Raw genomic sequence first — 26643 nt, forward strand, 5'->3', positions numbered from 1 at the left:
AACTAAAATGCACATTTTTGAGAAATAATCAATATTTAGATGGAACTGCAATTCACAGTTTATTATACATATGTAGCGAGGAAATTAAATATATATGAAATGCAAAAAAGTTATTATGCAACGTTAAGGTTGCACTGTTAACTTTAAACAAAAATATCCAGAAAAGCAAAAGTTTAGGTTCTTATGGCAGTGTTAACTTGACTGTACTGCACACTGTGGTATTTTCTATTCCGATTCTTGTCAAACATGTAGTTGAATAAATTTGTTTAAATGTATATCATAAAACTGAAGTTCTCAACTGTGGTATGTGTACCACTGGTGTAAAACTAAAGTCTTTGGGGAAAGTTAAAGCTTAAAAGGGAAGCAAGCTAAAGGTATCAATTTAACAAACAAACAAACAACACAACTATGGCCCATGGGGTAAAGGACAATAAGAAGGAATTCTCTAAATAGATCAGGAGCAAACAAAATTCTAAAAATGGTAAATGTCTGATACTAGATAAGGATGGAAAAATTGTCAATTGTGATGCACAAAAGACAAAAGTAGTCAAATACATTTCTTTTCTGCATCTGGAAAGAAGCAGAATGATATATTTATATGTCACAGTGATAAGGAGATACTGTCTATTATATTAGTAACTATAGAAGTTGATAAACAGCAACTATTAAAGTTATACATTTTTAAATCAGCAAAACTGGATAATTTGAACCCAAGAGTATTAAAAGAATTGGCCAATGGTCTCTTTGAACCTTTAATGTTGATTTTTAACAAATCATGGTACATTAGGGAAGTTCCAGAGAACTGGAGAAATGCTAAAGTTGTGCCAATATTTAAAAATGGTTAATGGAATGACTTGGGTAACCATAGGCTGTTAAGCCTGACATGGATTCCACACAAATAATGTAAACGCTGAGATAGGACACAACCAGTGAAGAACAAAGCATGGTGGCATAATTAATGGCAATCAACATGATTTTTTTGGTAAATAGATTTTTGTCATACAAACATGATATAAATTTTTTGATTACAAGTTTGGTTGACAAAAGTAACTGTTTATACAAGATACTTAGACTTAGGTAAGGTATTTGAATTAGTCCCATATGACACTGATTTTTTCTGTATAGTTCTATTTTAAAAATTTTTTAAAGAATTGGAGGGTTTTTTTAAAATCAATAAACTGCTGGATGCACAAATTCCTCATATACAATGAAAATCAGAGAAGTTAGATGGAAAAATCCTACAGTATTAGGTCATTCAGTCCACCCTATTGCTAAAGCAGGATTAAATTAGTATATAGTGACATTTTCACTGCAGAGGACAAAAAGGTCCAAACAGCTTAACCAACCGCATGACAGACTGCGAGGCAAAGCCAGAAAAATAAGCATGTCTGCAAGGATGAAGATGCTACTGTTAAACGCCTATCATACACAAGTTAATATCTGGACTCTCCAGTGGTTCACTATGATCCCTTTTATTTTCTTACCTGAATGACAATTATTTTGTATAAATTAATAAACATTGTCATTGGTGAGATAAAATGGCATTAGAAATATTATCAAAGGAGTTATGTAGTAGACATCGGTCTTTAACAGCAAGCCTGATTAAATCTGCAACACAGCTATAATAAATTAGCTTTAGAAAGAAATGTGATGCCTTTGTTAACCATGGACCTGATTCTCCTCACACTTCAGCCAATATAAATCAGGAATAATTCTATTGAAATTGTTGGTGTTACATAGGTGTAAAACTGGCATCAACGGGAGGTGAATCAGGCTCTCTGGTTTATTTTAAGTCAGTGGATTTATTCAGTCAGAAGTACTGCAAAATATGGGCAATAAATTCCTTTGTGGCTGTAAACAGGGAGACATATGTCTCCTGAGTCATTGCTGATGCAGATGTTGTCACTGAGGTGGAAAAAATGCTTAACTACCTGTCTTAGTCAATTTGTGGGAATGGAACCACTTAGGTGTTAACACTATTTTTATATATCTACCAGAAAATACAACTATTATGAACTTTACATAAAATCCATAGTACTTTGATTAAGCAGGAGGATAGAGATTCTTGATATTATGTGACAAAATGTTACTATGTAAAGGCATTCAGAGGAGATAAGTGGAATTTTTTTAGAGACAGTAAACTTTATAAAGAATGTTGTTAAGTCTTTTGTACTAAATTAGGTCATGAGTAGTCTTTTTTTGTCAAGGTCCAAATTTCTTGGTCAAGGTATAGTCAAGGCCCCGATTACAAAGACAATATTTTCCAAAACCCAATAATAATGATAAAGTAAGGAAAAAAGATTTCAGGGTCTGTTCAAAAGTGTCTGGTGGTCTGGGTCCTGATCCAAAGCCCACTTAAGCCAATGGGAGTCTTTCCATTGCCATAACTGGGCCTTGGTTCTGCTCCTGGACCTGTACCATTTATTTCATTGATTCTAAAGAGTAGGAGCAGCATCAACAGTACAGATCCAAACAAACAATGCATAATAAGAGTTGAAAAGGATAGGTAGACAAACAGACATTGTGAATCCTTTTTAAATAAATCTTTGGAATAAAATTCATTGGACAAAGACAAAAAAGGTTGGATCTCATTTCTCCCTTTAATTTCTGCTGCACCCATTCTATAGAATCAATGAAATCAACTCTGACTGCCATATTTCTACGTTGACCCAAATCCAGCTTTTGTTTATACATAATTAATCAGCTACAATTCGGGTAAGCCTCCAGTTTGAGCTGGAGATGTAATTTCCAGCTCAAGGACATATGCCTGAACTAGTTCTGATTGAGCTTATATGTGCTAAAAACAGAAGTGTAGCCATGGTGGCGTGAAGGGCTAGCCACCCCAAGTACAGTGCCATCTGAGACACTAGGTACATACTTGGACGGCTACCCCATCCTGTGGCTTGTACCTTTGCAACTACACTTTTATTTTCACAATGCTAGTTTGATTAGAGCTAGCATGGGTATGTCTCCTGGAGCTTGAAATTACACTTCCAGCTAACCGTGTAGATGTACCTTTACAGTCAGACACACACGCTCTCTCTATCTCAATTGTCAGGTATCTGTTTTTACTTTCTAACACTTGCAAACTGTTGTACAAAAAGAAGACATAAAAAACAAGTTGAGGTATTTGAAACAAATGACTCTTCACTTGGTGCCTGTTCATCTCAGGGGCCAGTTCAAAATTCAATAAAAAGTCAAAAGAACCACTCATATACTTAAAAAGTTTGGGTCTAGCATTCTCAGCACCATGCACGAATGAGCCCTTTTTCCAATGGGACTACTCACATGTATGTTTCTAGGACTGGACTTAACATTACATAATGCCTCAAAGGGGCCAGTTTTGCAGTTCCTGTTCAGGTGACTCCCCCTTAGGCAAATTCCAAATTAAATTATTTGGAGTCAGAGTATAAGGACTGAACAATCAGGACCGAAGACTGCAAGCTATTGTTTGCCATGCTTATTCAACAATGAGACAAGATGTAGAAGCCACATAGCTGAAATGTGGGAAAGGAATAACTTTTTCAACATAAGGAGCCAAGGGAGATGTTAAAATCAACACTTCCAGAACATGATCCCTCCACCATCACAAATATAATTTTTATTTTACAGGGAATAGGGGTAAACTTGATGTACTGGGGGCTGAAACAGAAGAAAAGAGGAAAAGGAGTATGGAGAGAGCATTAAAATAGCACTTTAGTGGTTTTTAAAAAGAATTTTAAAATACACCTACAATAGGAGAAAAGGCTAACTTGTAGAAGCACACTGAATAATTTATTTTTAAAATGCCTGGGGCCTTATTTACACAAGCAACAGAGCCATTTTGAAAGCCACACTAGAATGCAGTTCAGCCACAGCTTCCACTGAACTGTCTTCTATTGCATCTTGGCTGGTAGCGTGCACAGGACCAAGCCATGCTAGAAATGTGTTATGAATCTACGTTATATGAACATAGCTAGATTCTGAATGTAGACAGGACATTAGAGATTATGGACTCACTTCTGTGGTTGTGCACTGAATGGGAAAAACATGAGGTCATATGAGCGAAAAGCAGAATAGAAAGCCATAAAACTGTATTTATAAATGCTTTTAAAACAAACAAACTTGATGTGTTTTAAAATATAAATGAAAACAGAAGACAAAGAAGATGGCTTTCTGAGTTTGAATCTAGACCAAACTTTACTGACTTCAGACTGAAGTAATCTTTTTCCATACAAATCAGCAGGATAAACTGGATGAAGATTGCAATAATTCACAAGACATTATATTTATCTGCCTGTAATGAATTTTATTTTTCGTTTCCGTTAATTTTGATCTCTTCTTTCCACTCTGATTTCATTAAGTGAACTCTTTTTAAGGTCTTTAATTTAAATGACACTGTGAAAAGGTCTAATAACTCCACAGGCAGCTGAGGTTAATCTATGGGGTATTGCTGTAAAAGGTCGCTGCAGTACATGGACACAGAACTACTTACAGACTAAGGACTTTCATCCCATTTGTAAAAGCAAAAAAAAAAAAAAAAAAAAAAAAAAAAAGAGAAGAGAACTTGCAGTTTCCACTTTCAAGGTAAGTGAAACAATAGTACTGTTCACTTTGCACATACTGCAGGGGGACATAAATTTTGTGCTGCACTTTGAAAATTAAAAAAAAAAATATGAATTAGGGCTGTCAATTAATCACAGTTAATTCACACTATTAACTAAAAAAATCTTGATTAAAAAATTGTGATGAATCACAGTTTTACTCACACTGTGAAACACTAGAATACCAATTGATAGTTATTAAATATTTTTGGATGTTATCCTACATTTTCAAATATATTGATTTAAATTACAACATAGAATGCAACAACATGTACACTACTCACTTTATATTACAAATATTTGCACTGTAAAAAAGAAATAGTATTTTTCAATTCACTTCATAGAAGTACCGTAATGCAATCTCTTTATCATGAAAGTACAACTTACAAATGTAGATTTTTTTTTGTTAAATAACTGCACTGAACTCAAACACAAAACAAAGTAAAACTTCAGAGCCTACAAATCCACTCAGTCCTACTTCTTATTCAGCCAATCACTAAGACAAACAAGTTTGTTTACATTTACTGGAGATAATGCTGCCGGCTTCTTATTTACAGTGTCATCTGAAATTGAGAACGGGCATTACATGGCACTTTTGTAGCTGGCAGTGCAAGGTTTTTATGTGCCAGATATGCTAAACATTGGTATTCCTCTTCATGCTTTGGCCACCATTCCAGAGGACATGCTTCCATGCTGATGATGCTTCTTAAAATAAAATAATAATAATAATGCGTTAATTAAATTTTGACTGAGCTCCTTGGGGGAGAATAGTAGGTCTCCTGCTCTATTTTACCTGCATTCTGCCATGTATTTCAGATTATAGCAGTCTCAGATGATGACCCAGTACATGCTGTTTGTTTTAAGAACACTTTCACTACAGATCTGACAAAACGCAAAGAAGGTACCAATGTGAGATTTCTATGGGTATGTCTACACTACGAAATTAGGTCGAATTTATAGAAGTAGGTTTTTTAGAAATTGGTTTTATATATTCGAGTGTGTGTGTCCCCACAGAAAATGATCTAAGCGCATTAAGTGCATTAACTCGGCGGAGTGCTTCCACAGTACCGAGGCAAGCGTCGACTTCCGGAGTGTTGCACTGTGGGTAGCTATCCCACAGTTCCCGCAGTCTCCGCTGCCCATTGGAATTCTGAGTTGAGATCCCAATGCCTGATGGGGCTAAAACATTGTCGCGGGTGGTTCTGGGTACATATCGTCAGGCCCCTGTTCCCTCCCTCCCTCCATGAAAGTAGCAGCAGACAATCGTTTTGCGCCTTTTTTCTTGAGTTACCTGTGCAGACACCATACCACGGCAAGCATGGAGCCCGCTCAGCTCACTGTCACCGTATGTCTCCTGGGTGCTGGCAGACGTGGTACTGCATTGCTACACAGCTGCAGCAGCAACCCCTTGCCTTGTGGCAGCAGACGGTGCAGAATGACTGGTAGCCGTCATCGTCATGTCCGAGGTGCTCCTGGCCATGTCGGCCAGGAGCACCTGGGCAGACATGGGTGCAGGGACTACATTAGAAGTGACTTGACCAGGTCATTCTCTTTAGTCCTGCAGTCAGTCCTATTGAGCCATCTTATGGTGAGCAGGCAGGCGATACGGATTGCTAGCAATCCTACTGTACCATCTTCTGCCGAGCAGCCATGAGATGTGGATGGCTTGCAGTCCTTCTGCACTGTCTGCTGCCAGCCAAAGATGTAAAAGATAGATGGAGTGGATCAAAACAAGAAATAGATCAGATTTGTTTTGTACTCATTTCCTTCCCCCCTCCCCCGTCTAGGGGACTCATTCCTCTAGGTCACACTGCAGTCACTCACAGAGAAGGTGCAGCGAGGTAAATCTAGCCATGTATCAATCAGAGGCCAGACCAACCTGCTTGTTCCAATAAGAACAATTACTTAGGTGCACCATTTCTTATTGGAACCCTCCATGAAGTCCTGCCTGAAATACTCATTGATGTAAAGCCACCCCCTTTGTTGATTTTAATTCCCTGTAAGCCAACCCTGTAAGCCATGTTGTCAGTCGCCCCTCCCTCCGTCAGAGCAATGGCAGACAATCGTTCCGTGCCTTTCTTCTGTGCGGACGCCATACCAAGGCAAGCATGGAGGCCGCTCAGCTCACTTTGGCAATTAGGAGCACATTAAACACCACACGCATTATCCAGCAGTATATGCAGCACCAGAACCTGGCAGAGCGATACCGGGCGAGGAGGCGACGTCAGCGCGGTCACGTGAGCGATCAGGACATGGACACAGATTTCTCTGAAAGCACGGGCCCTGCCAATGCATGCATCATGGTGCTAATGGGGCAGGTTCATGCTGCGGAACGCCGATTCTGGGCTCGGGAAACAAGCACAGACTGGTGGGACCGTATAGTGTGGCAGGTCTGGGACAATTCCCAGTGGCTGCGAAACTTTCGCATGTGTAAGGGAACTTTCATGGAACTTTGTGACTTGCTTTCCCCTGCCCTGAAGCGCATGAATACCAAGATGAGAGCAGTCCTCATAGCTGAGAAGTGAGTGGCGATAGCCCTGTGGAAGCTTGCAACGCCAGACAGCTACCGGTCAGTTGAGAATCAATTTGGAGTGGGCAAGTCTACTGTGGGGGCTGCTGTGACGCAAGTAGCCCATGCAATCAAAGATCTGCTGATATCAAGGGTAGTGACCCTGGGAAATGTGCAGGTCATAGTGGATGGCTTTGCTGCAATGGGATTCCCTAACTGTGGTGGGGCCAGAGACGGAACTCGTATCCCTGTCTTGGCACCAGAGCACCAAGCCGGCGAGTACATAAACTGTAAGGGGTACTTTTCAATAGTGCTGCAAGCTCTGGTGGATCACAAGGGACGTTTCACCAGCATCAACCTGGGATGGTTGGGAAAGGTACATGACGCTCGCATCTTCAGGAACTCTGGTCTGTTTTGAAAGCTGCAGGAAGAGACTTTATTCCCAGACCAGAAAATAACTGTTGGGGATGTTGAAATGCCTATAGTTATCCTTAGGGACCCAGCCTACCCCTTAATGCCATGGCTCATGAAGCCGTACACAGGCAGCCTGGACAGTAGTCAGGAGCTGTTCAACTACAGGCTGAGCAAGTGCAGAATGATGGTAGAATGTGCATTTGGACGTTTAAAGGCACGCTGGCACAGTTTACTGACTCGGTTAGACCTCAGCGAAACCAATATTCCCACTGTTATTACTGCTTGCTGTGCACTCCACAATATCTGTGAGAGTAAGGGGGAGACGTTTATGGCGGGGTGGGAGGTTGAGGCAAATCGCCTGATTGCTGGTTACGCGCAGCCAGACACCAGGGCGGTTAGAAGAGCACAGGAGGGCGTGGTACGCATCAGAGAGGCTTTGAAAACCAGTTTCATGACTGGCCAGGCTACGGTGTGAAAGTTCTGTTTGTTTCTCCTTGATGAAACCCCCCGCCCCTTGGTTCACTCTACTTCCCTGTAAGCTAACCACCCTCCCCGCCTCCCTTCGATCACCGCTTGCAGAGGCAATAAAGTCATTGTTGCTTCACATTCATGCATTCTTCATTCATTCAATCACACAAATAGGGGGATGACTACCAAGGTAGCCCAGGAGGGGTGGTGGAGAGGGAAGGAAAATGCCACACAGCACTTTAAAAGTTTACAACTTTAAAATTTATTGAATGCCAGCCTTCTGTTTTTTGGGCAATCCTCTGTGGTGGAGTGGCTGGTTGGCCGGAGGCCCCCCCACCGCGTTCTTGGGCGTCTGGGTGTGGACGCTATGGAACTTGGGGAGGAGGGTGGTTGGTTACATAGGGGCTGTAGTGGCAGTCTGTGCTCCAGCTGCCTTTGCTGCAGCTCAGCCATACACTGGAGCATACTGGTTTGATCCTCCAGCAGCCTCAGCATTGAATCCTGCCTCCTCTTATCACGCTACCGCCACATTTGAGCTTCAGCCCTGTCTTCAGCCCGCCACTTACTCTCTTCAGCCCGCCACCTTTCCTCCCGGTCATTTTGTGCTTTCCTGCACTCTGATGTTATTTGCCTCCACGCATTCGTCTGTGCTCTGTCAGTGTGGGAGGACAGCATGAGCTCAGAGAACATTTCATCACGAGTGTGTTTTTTTTTTCCTTTCTAATCTTCACTAGCCTCTGGAAGGAGAAGATCCTGTGATCATTGAAACACATGCAGCTGGTGGAGAAAAAAAAAAAAGGGGGGACAGCAGTATTTAAAAAGACACATTTTATAAAAACACTGGCTACACTCTTTCAGGGTAAAACTTGCTGTTAACATTACATACATAGCACATGTGCTTTCGTTACAAGGTTGCATTTTGCCTCCCCCCACCGCGTGGCTACCCCCTTAACCCTCCCCGTGGCTAACAGTGGGGAACATTTCTGTTCAGCCACAGGCAAACAGCCCAGCAGGAACGGACACATCTGAGTGTCCCCTGAAGAAAAGCACCCTATTTCAACCAGGTGACCATGAATGATATCTCACTCTCCTGAGGATAACACAGAGAGATAAAGAACGGATGTTGTTTGAACGCCAGCAAACATACACTGCAAAGCTTTGTTGTACAATGATTCCTGAGTACGTGTTACTGTCCTGGAGCGGTAAAGTGTCCTACCATGAAGGATGCAATAAGGCTGCCCTCCCCAGAAACCTTTTGCAAAGGCTTTGGGAGTACATCCAGGAGAGCCGCGAATGCAAGGGCAAATTAATCCTTTCACATGCTTGCTTTTAAAACATGTATCGTATTTTAAAAAGGTACACTCACCGGAGGTCTCTTCTCCGCCTGCTGGGTCCAGGAGGCAGCCTTGGGTAGGTTCGGGGGGTACTGGCTCCAGGTCCAGGATGAGAAACAGTTCCTGGCTGTCGGGAAAACCGGTTTCTCCACTTGCTTGCTGTGAGCTATCATCTTCTTCGTCCCCAAAACCTGCTTCCGTGTTGCCTCCATCTCCATTGAAGGATGGAAACAACACGGCTGGGGTAGTGGTGGCTGAACCCCCTAAAATGGCATGCAGCTCATCATAGAAGTGGCATGTTTGGGGCTCTGACCGGAGCGGCCGTTCGCCTCTCTGGTTTTCTGGTAGGCTTGCCTCAGCTCCTTAAGTTTCATGTGGCACTGCTTCGAGTCCCTGTTATGGCCTCTGTCCTTCATGCCCTGGGAGATTTTGACAAAGGTTTTGTCATATCAAAAACTGGAACGGAGTTCTGATAGCACGGATTCCTCTCCCCATACAGCGATCAGATCCCATACCTCCTGTTCAGTCCATGCTGGAGCTCTTTTGAGATTCTGGGACTCCATCATGGTCACCTGCAGCTTGCCACGCTGGCCAAACAGGAAATGAGATTCAAAAGTTCGCGGTTCTTTTCCTGTCTACCTGCCAGTGCATCTGAGTTGAGAGTGCTGTCCAGAGCGGTCACAATGGAGCACTCTGGGATAGCTCCCGGAGGCCAATACCGTCAAATTGTGTCCACAGTACCCCAAATTTGACCCAGCAAGGCCGATTTAAGCGCTAATCCACTTGTCAGGGGTGAAGTAAGGAAATCGATTTTAAGAGCCCTTTAAGTCGAAAAAAAAGGGCTTCATTGTGTGGATGGGTGCAGGTTTACATCGATTTAACGCTGCTAAATTTGACCTAAAGTCCTAGTGTAGACCAGGGCTAAAGGTAGCTACAGCACTCAACCCAAGGTTTAAGAATCTGAAGTGCCTTCCAAAATGTGATTAGCATGGGCTGTGAAGCATACTATCAGAAGTCTCAAAAGAGCAACACTCCGATGTGGAAACTACAGAACCCGAACCACCAAAAAAAGAAAAATCAACCTTCTGCTGGTGGCTCAGATGATGAAAGTGAACATGCGTTAGTCTGCACTGCTTTGGATTGTTATCGAGCAGAACCCATCAGCATGGGCACATGTCCTCTGGAATGGTGGTTGAAGCATAAAGAGATATATGGCACATAAATATGTGCACCTGGCACATAAATATCTTGCAACACTGGTTACAACAGTGCATGCGAATGCCTGTTCGCACTTTCAGGTGACATTGTAAATAAGAAGCCGACAGCATTATCTCCTGCAAATGTAAACAAACTTGTTTGTCTGAGTGACTGGCTGAACAAAAAGTAGGACTGAATGGATTTGTAGGCTCTAAAATTTTATATTGTTTTGGTTTTGACTGCAGTTATTTTTTGTACATAACTTCAACTTTAGTGATAAAGAGATTGCATTACAATACTTGTATGAGGTGAATTGAAAAATACTATTTCTTTTGTTTTTTACAGCACAAATATTTGTAATAAAAATACAAAGTGAGAACTGCACACTTTGTATTCTGTGTTGTAACTGAAATCAATATATTTGAAAATATAGAAAACATCCAAAAATATTTAAATAAAATGATATTCTATTGTTTAACAGTGATTACTTTTTTTAATTGCTTGACAGTACTACTATAAATCTTATCTTCAAAGAAGAAATGTTACTTGCACCCAAAAAAATTCTCGTTTTCCTTTAATATCTTCTAAATATCAGCTTCTTATAGTCTCTTCTTTGTTATCCCAACTTTTTTTCTTCTTTTGTTTTGGTGTTTCAATCCTTCTGTTGCTAAAATGGTAAAAAAGCTGCTTCTACAAACCTATGTTTTGAGCTAACTTTTATAAAATGAATTAACCAGAGCCCTAACTAGGCATTTTAACACCCAGGGTGAGCAAGCAAATTTGCGCCCCCTAGGGGCAACATGTGGGAGGGACACGTAGGGTCAAAATTTAGATGCTAATTGAATTACCTACAAATTTGTTAAAATTAGACAAAAGGGTAAACAAGGTTGCGGCCTATGCTAAAGGAATTGCCAGAGTGTTACCAGGGGGCTTGTCTCTGACCTGCAGAGGGCTCTCCAGAGCAAGCTAGTCTTGCTAACACCTGAAAGGACATAGATACAGCCTTCCAAACAAGAATGAACACACAAGCAGTAATTCTTCAAAAACAAAAGAATAGTTTATTTAAAGAAATAAATTACTGTATATTTAGGAAAGCAAGAAAGAAGGTATAAAGAACAGAGTAAAATGCAATAGAATTACAACTGAAATAATTTAAGCGGGGTAGCAAAATCCAAGACACAGACTACAAAGGATATCTAACACATGCAGGAAATACAATGCTTTCAATGTAACAAGCCTATAGAGGTCCCATACACCCAGAGGCCTTTAGTCTTAATGTTACAGTTTAACCCCATATTTAATACAATGTGATATATGCAGGACTCTTATAGACACCCATGAGAAAACTAACACTATATTCACAGATTAAAACACTTGCTTATATTCAACATCCTGTAAGCGCAGGCCAGGCGGTTACAAGATGGGTAGGAGAGATCTCATTCAAGACGCAGGCATCCAGCTTTATTTACAGGCAAAACCCATACACTCTTAAATAGTAGATAAAAAAAGAGATCAGACTTACACTCTTCCTTCAAGTTTCCCTCTGCTTCGTCACAGGGTCCTTCTGCTCTGTCTGAAATCTTTAGGAAGCACAGTTTCTTTAGTTGTGTTGCTGCCCCATGGTGGTGGCAGTGGCAATTGCTGGTGGTGGAGCGGATGCTGGAAGGCATATCTCCATTGCCAAGGCAACCTCAGGGTTCTTTTGCTGCTGCCACTTCTTCTTGAAGGTGGCTAATTTTCAGGTAGCTTCTTCTTTGCAGATGTCTTGCAGCTTCTGCTCTCCTCCAGATCCCAAACCCACTATAAGTTCAGCCTGCTAGCTGTTGGCCTTATATACTGGTTGTGCTCTCAAGGTCATCTCATAAACATAATTTATTAGCCTAACTCAGCCAATCAGCTTCTAGGTATTAGCATATTTCCTCTTCCTGACTAGATCCTCCCCTTTTATTAGCATGATGTCAGATGTAATTAACATGCTGTCAATCTAGGAGTGCTCCTCCCCTCATGCCATCTTGGAATCTAGGATTTTGCTGAATCATTCCCCATTACTACATCCTCCCTATATCTGCCATCTTGGTCAGCCATAGTGGATTTTCTAAATTTAAACTATCATTAATTTCTATTTATTTAAAGCCTTAATCTTACAACTAATTACTGTTTTATGCAAACCAAAATGTCCGGATACTGTCACCACTCTTTTTACGTCCAATTGAGAGAAATATAATGAAATGAAAATTTAAACCCCTTCCGTGTTTTTTCTGCAAACCTCTACTCAGAACATTCAAGGCAAAAATCTCTCACTACAACGTGTCCCTCCAGATTTCTGCCTTCCACTTAGCACAAAACTGGCAAACTAGAAGCTGATGGGAGCCGCCAAGCCTGCTCAGGCCCCTGGCTCTCTGCACTGTAGGAGCTGAGGCACGGGCTAGCTGCCCGGCAGTCCTCCTTGCCTTGCTCCCCAAGCTAGGCTGTCTCTGCGCGGCCAGCCGCTCCCCAGGCAGGGCAGGCAGCACAGCTCCTAGCTAAGTCCCTGGCTAGGGTGACCAGATGTCCCAATTTTATAGGAACAGTCCTGATATTTGGGGCTTTGTCTTATATAGGCGCCTATTACCCACCATTTGCTGTCTGGTCACCCTACCCCTGATGTGCTCTTGCCTCTCCCCCACAGCAGCCCGGCACCAGCCGGTGCCACCACCTGGAGCCAGCCCCTGCCCATAGTGCCTGGCTGTCTACAGGGGGCAATGTCAGCAGGTATGCTCTAGGTAGTGGCCTGGCTCAGGGAGCAGGGTAGGGAGGGCTGCCAGGCAGCCAGCCCACGCCCATGCTCCCACACCACAGACAGCCAGGGGCCTGAGCGGCTCCCCCACCTTCCAATCCACTGGCTCCTGGCAGAAGATGACAGTTTTCAAACTGGGGAGGGCACATCCCCCCCAGTTTGAAAACCTCTGTGCTAAATGGAAGGCAGAAATCTGGGGGACATGTGACCCCATGGGCTCCCTCTACGCCACCCCATTTCTTCTGCTCCCAAGGCTTCATGCCCTGGATGGCTACCCTGCATGCCCCGCCCTAGTTATGGCCCTGGAATTGCCATCTTGAAGAAGTCATTACATCACTATTTACTATGGTGCAGATGCACAAAGGTATTTAGTCTCCTAATTTCCATCTGGTTTTCTATTACAACCACAAGGAAACACTTATCTGTGGTTTCTAAAGTTGAAAACTGCCATCTGACAGACATCTGGTGTCAAGCATAGCAGCTCCCACACAACCTCAAGACTGTTGAAAATGGTGTAGACAGGGTGAACCAGTTGCAGCACAGATTGGCTTCTAGCACACTTTACTATGATGTTGAACTCAACTGACTGTCCAGTAGGACCGCTGTTTCCAGCACTGGCTGTGGGGATGGAGGGAGAAGGAGACAATCCTCATTGAACACGTTTTTCAAGCGTAGGCACAATTAGGGGGGTTCTAATTATTAGGATCATGGGGTTCTAGAATTAAAGAGCTAAAGAGGGTTATCCCTTTCTTTAGCATGGACCTGACACACATACACAGACCTCACAGAGCTTTCCCCATAGCGTAAATGCTAGAGATTAAAATGCTTCATGGTCACTGGCCTACCCAGTGCTAAAAATGTTTTAATCTCTCCCCTTCTGTCGGGAAATGTTTGAACTAATTTTTTTTTCTGTGTTCTGAACTCCATCTGTGCTGCCTGCTCTTTTATTTCAGGGAACCCAGAAAGGAAAAGTTCTCCCTCCTGCTGTCCTCTTCCCCTGCTCATTGGTCCAGTTAACCACAGTGTAGAACAATGGCAGAAGCAAGGGTATCTGACTTTGCCTCCAAGCTGGATTTGGCACTTTTCCAGGAACGAAGGGCTGCACGTTTCCCCCCCATACAAAAGGAGTATGTCACCGTGGTCTTCACTTTTCATATGAGAATAAGACTCTAAAAGACTAAAGGTCTTAGTATGCCACGTTCCATTTTGGTTTGGAGTATCCAGGCTGCCACATTGCTCTTTTGGACCTATAGTTCCTCTTTGTTAAAGACAACACAAGATTAAGGCAGATGCGGGTCCCACTTTGGGTGCACAATGCAGGCAGTTACAACGATTCTTCCCACAGATGCCTGAAAGGCCAGTCGGAAGGAGCTAGCTAAAAGTCCTAGGCCTGCAGCCCTGTGGCACCCAAAGACACTCTGGCACTCCATTTCCAGAGTGGCACCAGCTGGGACGGGTGATAACAATGCTCTAATAAATTTGTTAGTCTCTAAGGTGCCACAAGTACTCCTGTTCTTTTTGCTGCTGCTCTGAAAACTACTGTAAGCTGTTCCGAAAAGAGAGAGGTTTTGTGAAAATAATAAGGGAGACTTTTAATGAGAAAAATTCTAGATAGATAAATAGGAGAACAGAATTTCTTTGCACACCGGCCTGAGGCATGCACACCTGCGTACGCACACACCCTGTCCGAAGCATGCACACCTCCAGACACACCCAACTCCAGGCACGCACACCTCGCCTGAGGCATGCACGCCCGCGTAAAGCTCGCACACCCAACCCCAGGCGTGCACTCCCGCCCGAGGCACGCGCACCCGCGTGCACACCCATTCTCAGGCCCGCGCACGCGCCTGCGCCTATCTCCCCCTCAGCTGGAAGCACCTGGCCCCCTGGTAAGCGCCTTGTCGCGCGCGCCGGAGCTCACCTGCACCGGCACCTGGGACCACGCTGCCCTGGGGCGGGCCGCCCTCTCCCTGTGGCTCGGGCCGCTGTCGCTCAGGCGGGATCCGGGCGGCAGCCACAGCTGCAGCAGGAGCTCTCCTTCTGCAGCGGACGCGTGAGGGGAAGGCTGCCCCAGAGAGACAAAGCCCGTCGTGGGCGGCTCGGGACTGCCGGTGTCGCGGACTCCCCTACCCCAGAGGTAACGTGCCTGGGGCGCGGTGCAGTGGGGCCAGCCGCCCCAGCTCCACCCCGGCCGCTCGCCCTCCTCCGCCTCTCGCCGCCTTCCCCTGCCCCCGCCCCTTCCCCTGCAGCTGCCCCCCATCCAGCCCCGTCTCGCCGCGCCCCCAGCCCCTCTTCAGGCTCCCTCCACCCCACCCGCCCCTTTGTCCTCGTGACTCCTCTTCGCATCCCTCCCGCTGGGGCTCCGAGTCAGGCAGGTGCCCAGGGGCCCTGAGGAGAGTTGAGCCCTGCTGCCGTGCTGGTGGTGCCTTGCTGGGGAGTGGGGTTAGCTGCAGCGGCTGTTGTGTGCTGGGGGACCCGGAGACGCTGCCCCGTGAGGGGCTGAAGTGCCTGCGAGGATCCAGCAGCGCGTCCAGTGCAGTCTGGTTCTGGATCCCTTGCAGGGTACTACGCTGGGCAGCCAGAACGGGTGGGGTAGGGACCCTGGGAAAATGACACTGCCGTTTGCTCGTCCTCACTGCTCTGGGATTGTAGGTGTAGCCGCCGGAGTTACGGGGGGTAGAATCGTGCTCACGTGGAAGATATTTTTTAGCGTGTAGTGACTGAGTGCTGGACTTGAGGGGAAATAATGCACCGAGTTAGCACACCGGAGGTTTCTTTTGGTCTCAGAAGTGCAAGTATGTATTTTTACTTCTTGATAAGATAAAGGGGAGAGGGGATGGGGAAAATTGCCCTACCTATTCTACATACAAAATGACAGCTTCAGGACAGAAACCGTGTCCCTCTCACTGAAAACTACATCGAAAATAAAAGCAGTTACATGCCTCTTAAGACCTGAAGAAGAGCTCGGTGTGGCTCCAAAGCTTATGTCTCTCACCAACAGAAGTTGGTTTGATAAAACATGTTACCTCACCCCCCTTGTCTCTCTCAAGATCAGTCAATTTTACAGTTTTTAGTGTTAACTCATTTTGTAGATAAAATTATAGCTAAATAATCTGTTTAAACAGTTAATTTTGACTAAAGCCAACGGTTTTAGGAATAACTATCTGGTTGTTATTTATTGCAGATATCAGATGACTAAGGGAATAGCAAGGATATAGGGAGCCTTTAATCTTTAGGTTCCTGCTTCAAAAACAGGCACTGACAGTAACTAAACAGGTTCCTGCTGACACCTTTTTTTAGTTAATGGGACTTGGTCCACTGTTTAGTGGCTTTGTCTAGATTACAATTTGCTTTCTTTTTTGCTATACACAAACTAAGGATATAGTGGACATGGTGACTGAACAATCCCATCATTTAGAGAGCGTCACATCAGAACAAGGTTGAGGCTTATGATTAAGGCAGTGGTAAAGCTCATATTATCCATCTTGCAACTAAAGCTTTCCATTTTTCCATATAACAGGTACAAGTATTATCCAACCATTCTCTTTCATTACACATAAACTGAAGTGACTAGTGCAGTAACAATGTTTACTCTGTTGTTTATGTTATGCACAATGTTTATAGAAATGTTTTTGCCCTCTTATTGTTACTCTGATGTATAAAGATGAACCTATAAACTGTTTTCTCTACACCTTTTTTGTAGTAGAAAAATTGAAAACTAAGGCACTGATCCTGCAGTGAGCACCCTGCACATAAACCTCCATTGATTTCACCGGGGTTCCACATGGATGTCCATATGGCGATTAGGCACTAAATAATTTCAATTGTTTTCTGTGTTCATATTCTCTCACAAATATAAAGTAGCAAAAGCTTATAGGGAGCAATGTGCATAGGAAAGTAGCTAAGCACAGCCAGCCTTTCAGGGATTTGAGGAGTTTGTGACTTATGCTTCTTTAGAACATCCTAAATATGTAGGTACCTTGTCCAAACATGCAGTAATGCTCATTAATGTTGTTGGGAATTGTAAATGTCTATTGAATGAAGAGCAACCAAACTAGTTTAGGTGAGTGTCAGAGAATGTTGCTTCTACAGTAGCTCTAGTCTAAACATACATTATTTGCATGATTTTTTCAGTTCTCAAAAGGATGCATCATTCCATCCAGTACGAAGATCACCAAAGTATGAAAGCCCATTCAATACCTCAACATCACGTGAAAGTATTTCTAGACTCATTAAGTAGTCAAGGGCCAGAAGAAGTACAGCAATTTGTGCATTCTCCAATCTCGGTATACCAACAAGGAAATCATTATATATACATGGGCAGCACCGATGTATCAGGGCCTTTGTTAGAGTTGGTGCATCCAGTTACATCTCCTCTTCAACATCCAGCACTAAGCTACTGTGGACCACTGGAGCAGCAGCATATTCAAGTCTACCATACACAGTCTCAACAAGGCCATCAAATAGAAATGCAGCAAAATAATTTGGTCAAACAAGTACAACTGCAGATAGAGGCTCAGCCCTCCCCTGAAGGGCAATTTAATACACCAACTTCTGAACGTGAAAGAAGACTGTCATGTATTTCTCAACCTATGAAGAAAAGGAAAATTGACATGCCAGTAGAAGACAACTACAGTAATAGTCAAAGTTCTCTGCAGAATATACCTATTACTGTACTAACAATGCCTAGCCATACCCAACAGCAGGCTTACAATTCTCTTCAACAAGAACTGCTAACAGTAGATAGCAATCAACTGTATGGACTTGCACCTGCTACAGGAACAAATGGCCATCTGCCTGATGTAGAATCATGGGCAGTTTGTCCTCATGCAGTTTGCCCTGAAACTCAGAATATGATGAATACCCCTGTTTATCGGGATGCCTGTGGTATTATTCAGATTGGTGAAATGGCTATGAATATGACTAGCATTAAGTTAGAAGAAAGCAAGGATAATTTTCAAGCTGTTTCAGAAGCTAGAAAGAGTATTCAGGAGAGTCCTGTTCCTAGCACACCCTGTTTCCCAGTGCAATGTGTAAATAAGAATGGAAATACGCACCTTCCTCTTGCTGTACAGAGTGGAAAGAGGATGTATCAATCAGCTGAATACTGGGATGAGCAACAGGTGCAGGTAAGCACAAATATGAAGCTCTGTGGTTGGATGTGTGTTTGTGACTTCTCTGGGTCCAATCTGCTTCTCCAAGTTGGGTTTCCTATCACTCGTATTAACTCCTTCTCAGGCAAAGGTGTGTTCAGGTGGGATTATGTATTGAGGCCACGATAGTCTGAAGCTTTAGCTGCCTTTCATCTGCCTAAAATATACATGCACAAAAACTTCCTGAAGAGTTTAACAAGCGTATAAATCATAACTGTACAGGCTTCAGAGATACAATATTAAACATTGCAAAATTAGCTTTTCCTGTTTGTCATTGCATAATGTACTCTAATAATCAAACTTCCCTATTTGATAGGATATTACCATGTTAAAAGATAAAACATTACACCACCAGGGCATATTTGTCCCAAAATTTGAAATGTGCTCATGTAGATTCCCCCCCTCCCCCCCCCCCTTTCTACCTTATAACAAATTTAGGCAAAGTGTTCCAGGTGGATGGTCCTGTATCGCACGCAGCTCCATGGCCCCATGCTCATACTGAACCTCAGTTGCACTGCACAGGTCTCAATGAGGGCAGACCAAGGTGTGGGTGTGTTTTTTGTTTTTGAGAAACTAGGGATCCTTGTCAAAACTGTGGCTTTGGGACTATGTCTAATAAAACTGTGATTCTACAATGTATAAATAGTAGAAAAAGATTTCTCATTCAGGCAACTGCCCCTACTTCTGAGTATTAGACCAAATAATTCTCTATTAACTTAGTTCTGGTATGAACCGTACTGAAAAGCAATTATTACAGTACATATTCTATATTGCAAAGTAACTTGGCCAAAACCAGTGTGTCCTTTTAATTAAAAATCTTGTTTGACTATAGATACATTGTAAGGAGCAAGCTTGTCTTAATTTTCTTGGCAAAATTAGCACAATATTTGTTTACAAACCTTAATTTAGCTGACTGCATGAACAACACTAATCAACCCTACTTGTTTTAAACTTGGTCTTCTCCCTCCCTTAAAATGTAGCTGAATGTAAACCTAAAATTGTGGGATTATGGTAGCATTGTTTTGGGACAGAAATGGACAAGGGCTGTAATAGTAGTAGTTTATAGTCCTAATTTTGTTGTTGTTGCACCCAAAAGTTTTGAAAAAGTTATAAATAAATAAGGGGATTCCAGAGGGATACACCAGTGTAGCAATGAAATGACCTAGGCACAATGGTAATCCTCATATTAAAGAATGTAAATATTATTAAAAGAAGAGGTCTGTGTTTCTCTTTCAAACTAAATCTTAAGAACTGAGTAACCGGATCACTTTTTTTTTAAGCCATACATCAGTATAGAGAAGGTTAAAAAACTTCTACTTGACAGATTTGGAGGTTACCCTAGAGAATTACTCTTTCCTCATTCTAGAAGCAAAAGCCTGGTTGAATAGAATGAGTGATCCGCGTTGTTCTTCTTTTAGATCAGATATTGGTCTCAGTGACAACCACATGATCGTTTATCATGTGGAGGTCTTGCCAGTTAGGACTTTTCTGTTTCCTTTTTGTCAATCCATCTCTAATCCAAGATGTGATATTTTTATTTAATTGATATTTATTAGGGCAGTCAAGCGATTAAAAAAATTAATTGTGATTAATCGTGCAATTAAAAAATTAATAGAATACAATTTATATAAACATTTTTGGATGTTTTTCACATTTTCAAATATTGATTTCAATTACAACACAGAATACAAAGTGTACAGTGCTCACTTTATAATAATATTTACATTGTAAAAATAAAAGATAGTATTTTTCACTTAATACATAATGTATTCACTTACTACAAGTAGTGCAGTGAAATCTCTTTATCACGAAAGTTGAACTTACAAATGTAGAATTATGTACAAAAAAACCCTGCATTTAAAAATAAAACAATGTAAAACTTTAGAGCCTACAAATCCACTCAGTCCTCCTTCTTTCTCAGCCAATAGCTCAGACAAACAAGTTTGTTTACATCTGCAGGAGATAATGTTGTCCCCTTCTTGTTTACAATGTCACCTGAAAGTGAGAACAGGCATTCGCGTGACACTGTTGTAGCTGGCCTTGCAAGATATTTATGTGCCAGATGCACTAAAGATGCTTCAACCACCATTCCAGAGGACATGCGTCCATGCTGGTGATGGGTTCTGCTTGATAACGATCCAAAACATTGCACACCAACACATGTTCATTTTCATCATCTGAGTCAGATGCCACATGCAGAAGGCTGATTTTCTTTTTTGGTGGTTCGGGTTCTGTAGTTTCTGCATGGGAGTGTTGCTCTTTTAAAACTCCTGAAAGCATGCTCCACACCCCGTACTGATCAGATTCTTAGAAGGCACTTCAGATTCTTAAATCTTGGGCTGAGTGCTATCTTTAGAAATCTCACATTGGTACCTTCTTTGCATTTTGTCAAATCTACAGTGAAAGTGTTCTTAAAACGAACAACATGCTGGATCATCATCCGAGACTGCTATAATATGAAATCTATGGCAGAATGTGAGTAAAACACAGAGCAGGAGACATACAATTCTCCCCCAAGGAGTTCAGTCACAAATTTAATTAATGCATTTTTTTTTTTATTTTTAACAAGCAACATCAGCATGGAAACATGTCCTCTGGAATGGTAGGCCAAAGGGAAGGGACATATGGACGTATGGAAGGGACATACGAATGTTTAGCATATCTGGCATGTAAGTACCTTGCAATGCCAGCTACAAAAGTGCTATGCGAAAGTCTGTTCTCACTTTCAGGTGACATTGGAAATAAGAAGTGGGCAGCATTATCTCCCGTAAATGTAAACAAACTTGTTTGTCTAAGTGATTGGCTGAGCAAGAAGTAGGACTGAATATCCAAAATATTTAATTTCAATTGGTATTCTATTTAACAGTGTGATTAAAACTGCGATTAATCACAATTTTTTTTGAGTTAATCGCGTGAGTTAACTACGATTAATCGGCAGCCCTATTATTTATCCATTTACTTTATCATGATACAGTTTTTTTTTAAATGATTTGGTGAAATACAAGTATACGTACCACCCTTTTTCTATTACTTAGTAAGTCTGTTATATTTTACACAACTATATTAACAAACTCTTATTCTAGTGGTCATTAAACATTATTCTTCTAAACATTCGTATCCTGACATACTCAATAATTTTTGACTGTGATAAATATCAATATGACAGGCTAGTAGTACCCAGCTTTTTCTTACCACTCTTCTTACAGATACCATGTTTTCCCTCTTTCTTACTGAGTATTTATGGCTTCCATTAAGTATATGCTGTGAATATGTATTAAAAATAGTATATGCACAAAGACTAAGGGGGAGATTTGCAAAGGCACAAAGTGTAGTTTGATGCCCAGCCCCCATTGAGATTTAGTGAGAGTTGTGCACCTCGTTTCTATTTTTGTATCTGAAAATCTTTCCCTGCCCCATGTTCTCAAACTAATACTGAATTTATTTGAATAAGCATTAATTTGCATCAACACAGCTTGCTTATGCTAAGTATGAATACATACTGAATATACAGTATTAACTTTACTCTTCTCCAGCAACTAGAGAAATTTTTTTTGGGGGGGAGGGGAGATGGAACTTCCCCCAACTAGCAAGGAGGCTTCAGAACAACTTCCCTATCCCTTATATGTGGGTTGATCTAGCATCTGCTGTAACCTCAGACAACTTGTGTGGGATTGGATCTGCAAATTGGGCAGCCTGCCATGAACACCCTATTCCTCGACGAGCAGCCATGGAGGAACTCGTTACTCCTTGTTGTGTAGGCCGCACAATGGGGTTTATGATATCTAGAGAGGGTCTTGCATTACCCCCAGTCCATGTATGTCACTAAGACTTGGTGCATTAAGACTATACTGGGTGTGAAGGAACCTTGGACTCCCATGTTGGAATCTGTTGAATCTCCCTCAGCCCAGGATATTGTAAACACTTGAAATATTAGCTGTAAATATTTTTCATATTATATAAACACTTGTGCATAGAGATTTTTTTTTAGAGTATGTGACTCTTGGACTGATTATTTTTTCCACTGTTTAGATCCAACACTGCAGTCCTACTAAAACAATAATGCAAGGATTAAATAACCTCATTCACTAGGTATGGTACAAAATAGAAACCTGGGCCTGTTTATATGGTGCAAAGTTGATGCAGGGAGAGAAGACAGAGTGTGTGTGTGTGTGTGTGCGCGCATTGCCTCCTCTTCCTAGGAGTGTACTCCTGAGCAATAGGGAAAAATTAATTCGTTGTGTTTATAACTTAAATCTTAATGTACAAGTACAAAACATAACGATTGGTGGAAAATACATAGATTTAAACCAGTGTTGTATCCCTCACAGCAGTCAGGCTCTGTCTGCTGCCACCTTCCTTACCCGATGAATCATTTGTTACATTCCTTTACCAAGTACTTGTCTTGGGGCAGAAACTTCCCATAAGGCCTCATTTTGTTCTAGGCAAGAGGTAAAAAGTAACCAACATATATGGCAAAAAATAAATTGCAATTGTGATCTATTTCAGTTTATGTATTTGAATGTTTACAAAAAAAAAATTTCCTTATGTTTAAAAAAAGTCTTAACCCAACAATGCCTCATTAAAGGAAGCCAAGACCAAACAAAAAAGGAGACAAGTGAATCTGAATTATTCAATATTGCATCTTTACAAATTTATTAGTGAAACTAATAAAGTTTCCTTAATAGGGCCTTGTTTTATTTTCCAGGTGATCACTGTAGCTACTGAAACAACTATTTTGAGATTCATCTGCACACAAGATTTCTGAATCACCTTTTTGATGTTGCCTTACGAGCCTTCCTTAGCTGCTTTGTTAGTGAACTGTGCTGTATCAGCAGAGTCATGTTTGTTGTAAGTATTCTTTTGCAGCTGTACAGTGAGAACTCTTAATGTGCAGTGCTATATTTCAGTAATTAATGGAAATGATTATTGAACTATATCACTTCACGTTACTTAACAAGTTTGTGTTCCTCAAGGATCACCACTTGTTTCACTCTACAGCTATTCCTGCAGGTTCCTCAGACAGTAGCATCAAAAATACGAATTGATTTGTCACACTTTCATGCAGTGTTAGGTTCTTAGTGGCTCCACTGGTCTCCTGGAAATTAATATAAACAGCGAGTTGAAAGAATTACCTCTTCTAAATAGTGAAGTGCAGAAACTGAAGCAGTAAATAGCAAGGCATGTTCCAGTTAGCTCTACATATGCTAGCTAGTCATTAAAGATCAGAGAGGGCAGACGAGAGCACTGAAGTGAGGCCAGTAAAGGCTGGAAAGGTTGTTTCTCTTCTTTTCTCCTGTTTGTGGTGATGAGGGAGAAATTCTTCTCCTTCCTTTCATTTTCCTTGTTTTCTACTTGCAGATTGAATTCTTCTCTTCTCCCATACTAACCTCCCCCAACTTTTATCTTCCTTCTTACCATTAAGGTTCCCTGATAAGAAGCCTTACGCTTCATTGTGGCTTTTCATAAGAACGGCCATACTGGGTTAGACCAAAGGTCCATCTAGCCCAGTATCCTGTCTTCCGACAGTGGCCAATGCCAGGTGCCCCAGAGGGAATGAACAGAACAGGTAATCATCAAGTGATCTATCCCCCGTCACCCATTCCTAGCTTCTGGCAAACAGATGCTAGGGACACCATCCCTGGCTAATAGCCATTAATGGACCTATCCTCTATGAATTTATCTAGATCTTTTTTGAACCCTGTTATAGTCTTGGCCTCCACAACATGCTCTGGCAAAGAGTTCCACAGGTTGACTGTGTGTTGTGTGTGGGGGGAAAAAAAACTTCCTTTTGTTTGTTTTAAACCCACTGCCCATTAATTTCATTTGGTGGCCCCTAGTTCTTGTGTTATGAGGAGGAGTAAATAATACTTCCTTATTTATTTTCTCCATACAGTCATGATTTTATAGACCTCCATCATATCCCACCGTAGTAGTCTCTTTTCCAAGCTGAAAAGTCCCAGTCTTATTAATCTCTCCTCATACAGCAGCCATTCCATACCCCTAATAATTTTTGTTGCCCTTTTCTGAACCTTTTCCAAGTCCATATATCTTTTTAGAGATGGGGCGACCACATCTGCACGCAGTATTCAAGATGTGGGCAGACCATGGATTTATATAGAGGCAATATGATATTTTCTCTTATTATCTATCCCTTTCTTAATGATTCCCAACATTGTTTTCTTTTTTGACTGCTGCTGCACGTTGAGTGGATGTTTTCAAACAGCTATCCACAATGTCTCCAAGATCTATCTTGAGTGGTAACAGCTAATTTAGACCCCGTCATTTTATATGTATAGTTGGGATTATGTTTTCCAATGTGCATTACTTTGCATTTCTCAACACTGAGCTTCATCTGCCATTTTGTTGGCCAGTCACCCAGTTTTGAGAGATCCTTTTGTAGCTCTTCGCAATCTGCCTGGGACTTAACTATCTTGAGTAGTTTTGTATCATCTGCAAATGTTGCCACCTCACTGTTTACCCCTTTTTCCAGATCATTTATGAATATGTTGAATAGGACTGGGCCCAGTACAGACCCCTGGGGGACACCACTATTTCTCTCTCTCCATTCTGAAAACTGATCATTTATTCCTACCCTTTATTTCCTATCTTTTAACCAATTACCAGTCCATGAGAGAACCTTCCCTCTTATCCCATGGCTGCTTACTTTGCTTAAGAGCCTTGGGTGAGGTACCTTGTCAAAGGCTTTCTGAAAATCTAAATACGCTATATTCATTGGATCCCCCTTGTCCACATGCTTGTTGACCCCCTCAAAGAATTCTAGTAGATTGGTGAGGCATGATTTCCCTTTACAAAAACCATGTTGACTATTCCCCAACAAATTATGTTCATCTATGTGTCTGACAATTTTGTTCTTTACTATGGTTTCAACCAGTTTGCCCGGTACTGAAGTCAGGCTTACCGGCCTGTAATTGCCGGGCTCACCGCTGGAGCCCTTTTTAAAAATTGGCCTCACGTTAGCTATCCTCCAGTCATTTGATACAGAAGCTGATTTAAATGATAGGTTACAGACGACAGTTAGTAGTCCTGCATATCTCCCCTCCATTTCAAGTAATCCTTTTATTCATATTCTTATGAACTCACTAATTCCACACTCTATCTCTTTTGATTCCTGCTTCATTTACAGTACTTCTCACTCACTTCATTTGTCTCTGTGCTCTTGCTGTGACTCTCTCTAGCTAGGGGTTGCATTTTCACTTGCCACTCTTTGCACTAGGAGCTTTCTTCTTCTGTGAATGGTTTCCTCTTTAAAACTGATCTCCATCTCTTTCCTAGCTCATGGACTGACTTTCCCAGTAAACTCATTTTGTGCTAACATGGAAACAAAATGTATTCTAAGCTACAACAATCTAAACTGGTATATTGACAGGTTTCAGAGTAGCAGCCATGTTAGTCTGTATCCGCAAAAAGAAAAGGAGTACTTGTGGCACCTTAGAGACTAACAAATTTATTTGAGCATAAGCTTTCGTGAGCTACAGCTCACTTCATCGGATGCATACAGTGGAAAATACAGTGGGGAGATTTTGTATACACAGAGAACATGAAACAATGGGTGTTACCATACAGACTGTAACAAGAGTGATCAAGAAAGGTGAGCTATTACCAGCTGGAGAGCGGGGGGGGGGCGACCTTTTGTAGTGATAATCAAGGTGGGCCATTTCCAGCAGTTGACAAGAACAGTAGGGGGAGAAATAAACAAGGGGAAATAGTTTTACTTTGTGTAATGACACATCCACTCCCAGTCTTTATTTGAGCCTGGGTTAATTGTATCCAGTTTGCAAATTAATTCCAATTCAGCAGTCTCTCATTGGAGTCTGTTTTTGAAGTTTTTTTGTTGAAGAGTGGATGTCATTACACAAAGTAAAACTATTTCCCCTTGTTTATTTCCCCCCCCGACTGTTCTTGTCAACTGTTGGAAATGGCCCACCTTGATTATCACTACAAAAGGTGTCGTCCCATGTCCTGTCCCGTCCCCCCCCCCCCCCCCCCCCGCACTCTCCTGCTGGTAATAGCTCACCTTTCCTGATCACTCTTGTTACAGTGTGTATGGTAACACCCATTGTTTCATGTTCTCTGTGTATATAAAATCTCCCTCCTGTATTTTCCACTGTATGCATCTGATGAAGTGAGCTGTAGCTCACGAAAGCTTATGCTCAAATAAATTTGTTAGTCTCTAAAGTACCACAAGTAC

At 42.0% G+C, this 26643-nt stretch overlaps 2 protein-coding genes across 16 annotated transcripts in view; one reads left to right on the forward strand and one right to left on the reverse strand.

Moving 5' to 3' along the window:
- The window catches only part of PANX2 (pannexin 2), a 63477-nt gene extending 51316 nt beyond the window's left edge, over positions 1 to 12161 (reverse strand). For 4 of the 11 annotated variants that reach the window (XM_043550731.1, XM_043550679.1, XM_043550650.1 and 1 more), the window contains exon 1: positions 12028 to 12161. The gene's annotated coding sequence lies outside the window, so the exon portion shown is untranslated. The remainder of the gene's footprint in view (positions 1 to 12027) is intronic. The other 7 variants (XM_037889034.1, XM_037889036.1, XM_037889023.1 and 4 more) reach the window with 7 other exon arrangements.
- Positions 12162 to 14925: 2764 nt separating this feature from the next.
- LOC102939425 (transcriptional regulator QRICH1) overlaps positions 14926 to 26643 on the forward strand; it is a 36018-nt gene continuing 24300 nt past the window's right edge. For 2 of the 5 annotated variants that reach the window (XR_006292073.1, XM_043550612.1), the window contains exons 1-2: positions 14962 to 15170; positions 17416 to 18410. Coding sequence is in view for 4 of the 5 variants with exons in the window: in XM_043550612.1 (XP_043406547.1) it covers positions 14975 to 15170; positions 17416 to 18410 (1191 nt within the window). In the remaining variant the exon portion in view is untranslated. The other 3 variants (XM_027819251.3, XM_027819250.3, XM_007056864.4) reach the window with 3 other exon arrangements.

The sequence above is a fragment of the Chelonia mydas genome, chromosome 1 (genome assembly GCF_015237465.2).
Source record: "Chelonia mydas isolate rCheMyd1 chromosome 1, rCheMyd1.pri.v2, whole genome shotgun sequence".
NCBI classification, from domain to species: domain Eukaryota; kingdom Metazoa; phylum Chordata; order Testudines; family Cheloniidae; genus Chelonia; species Chelonia mydas.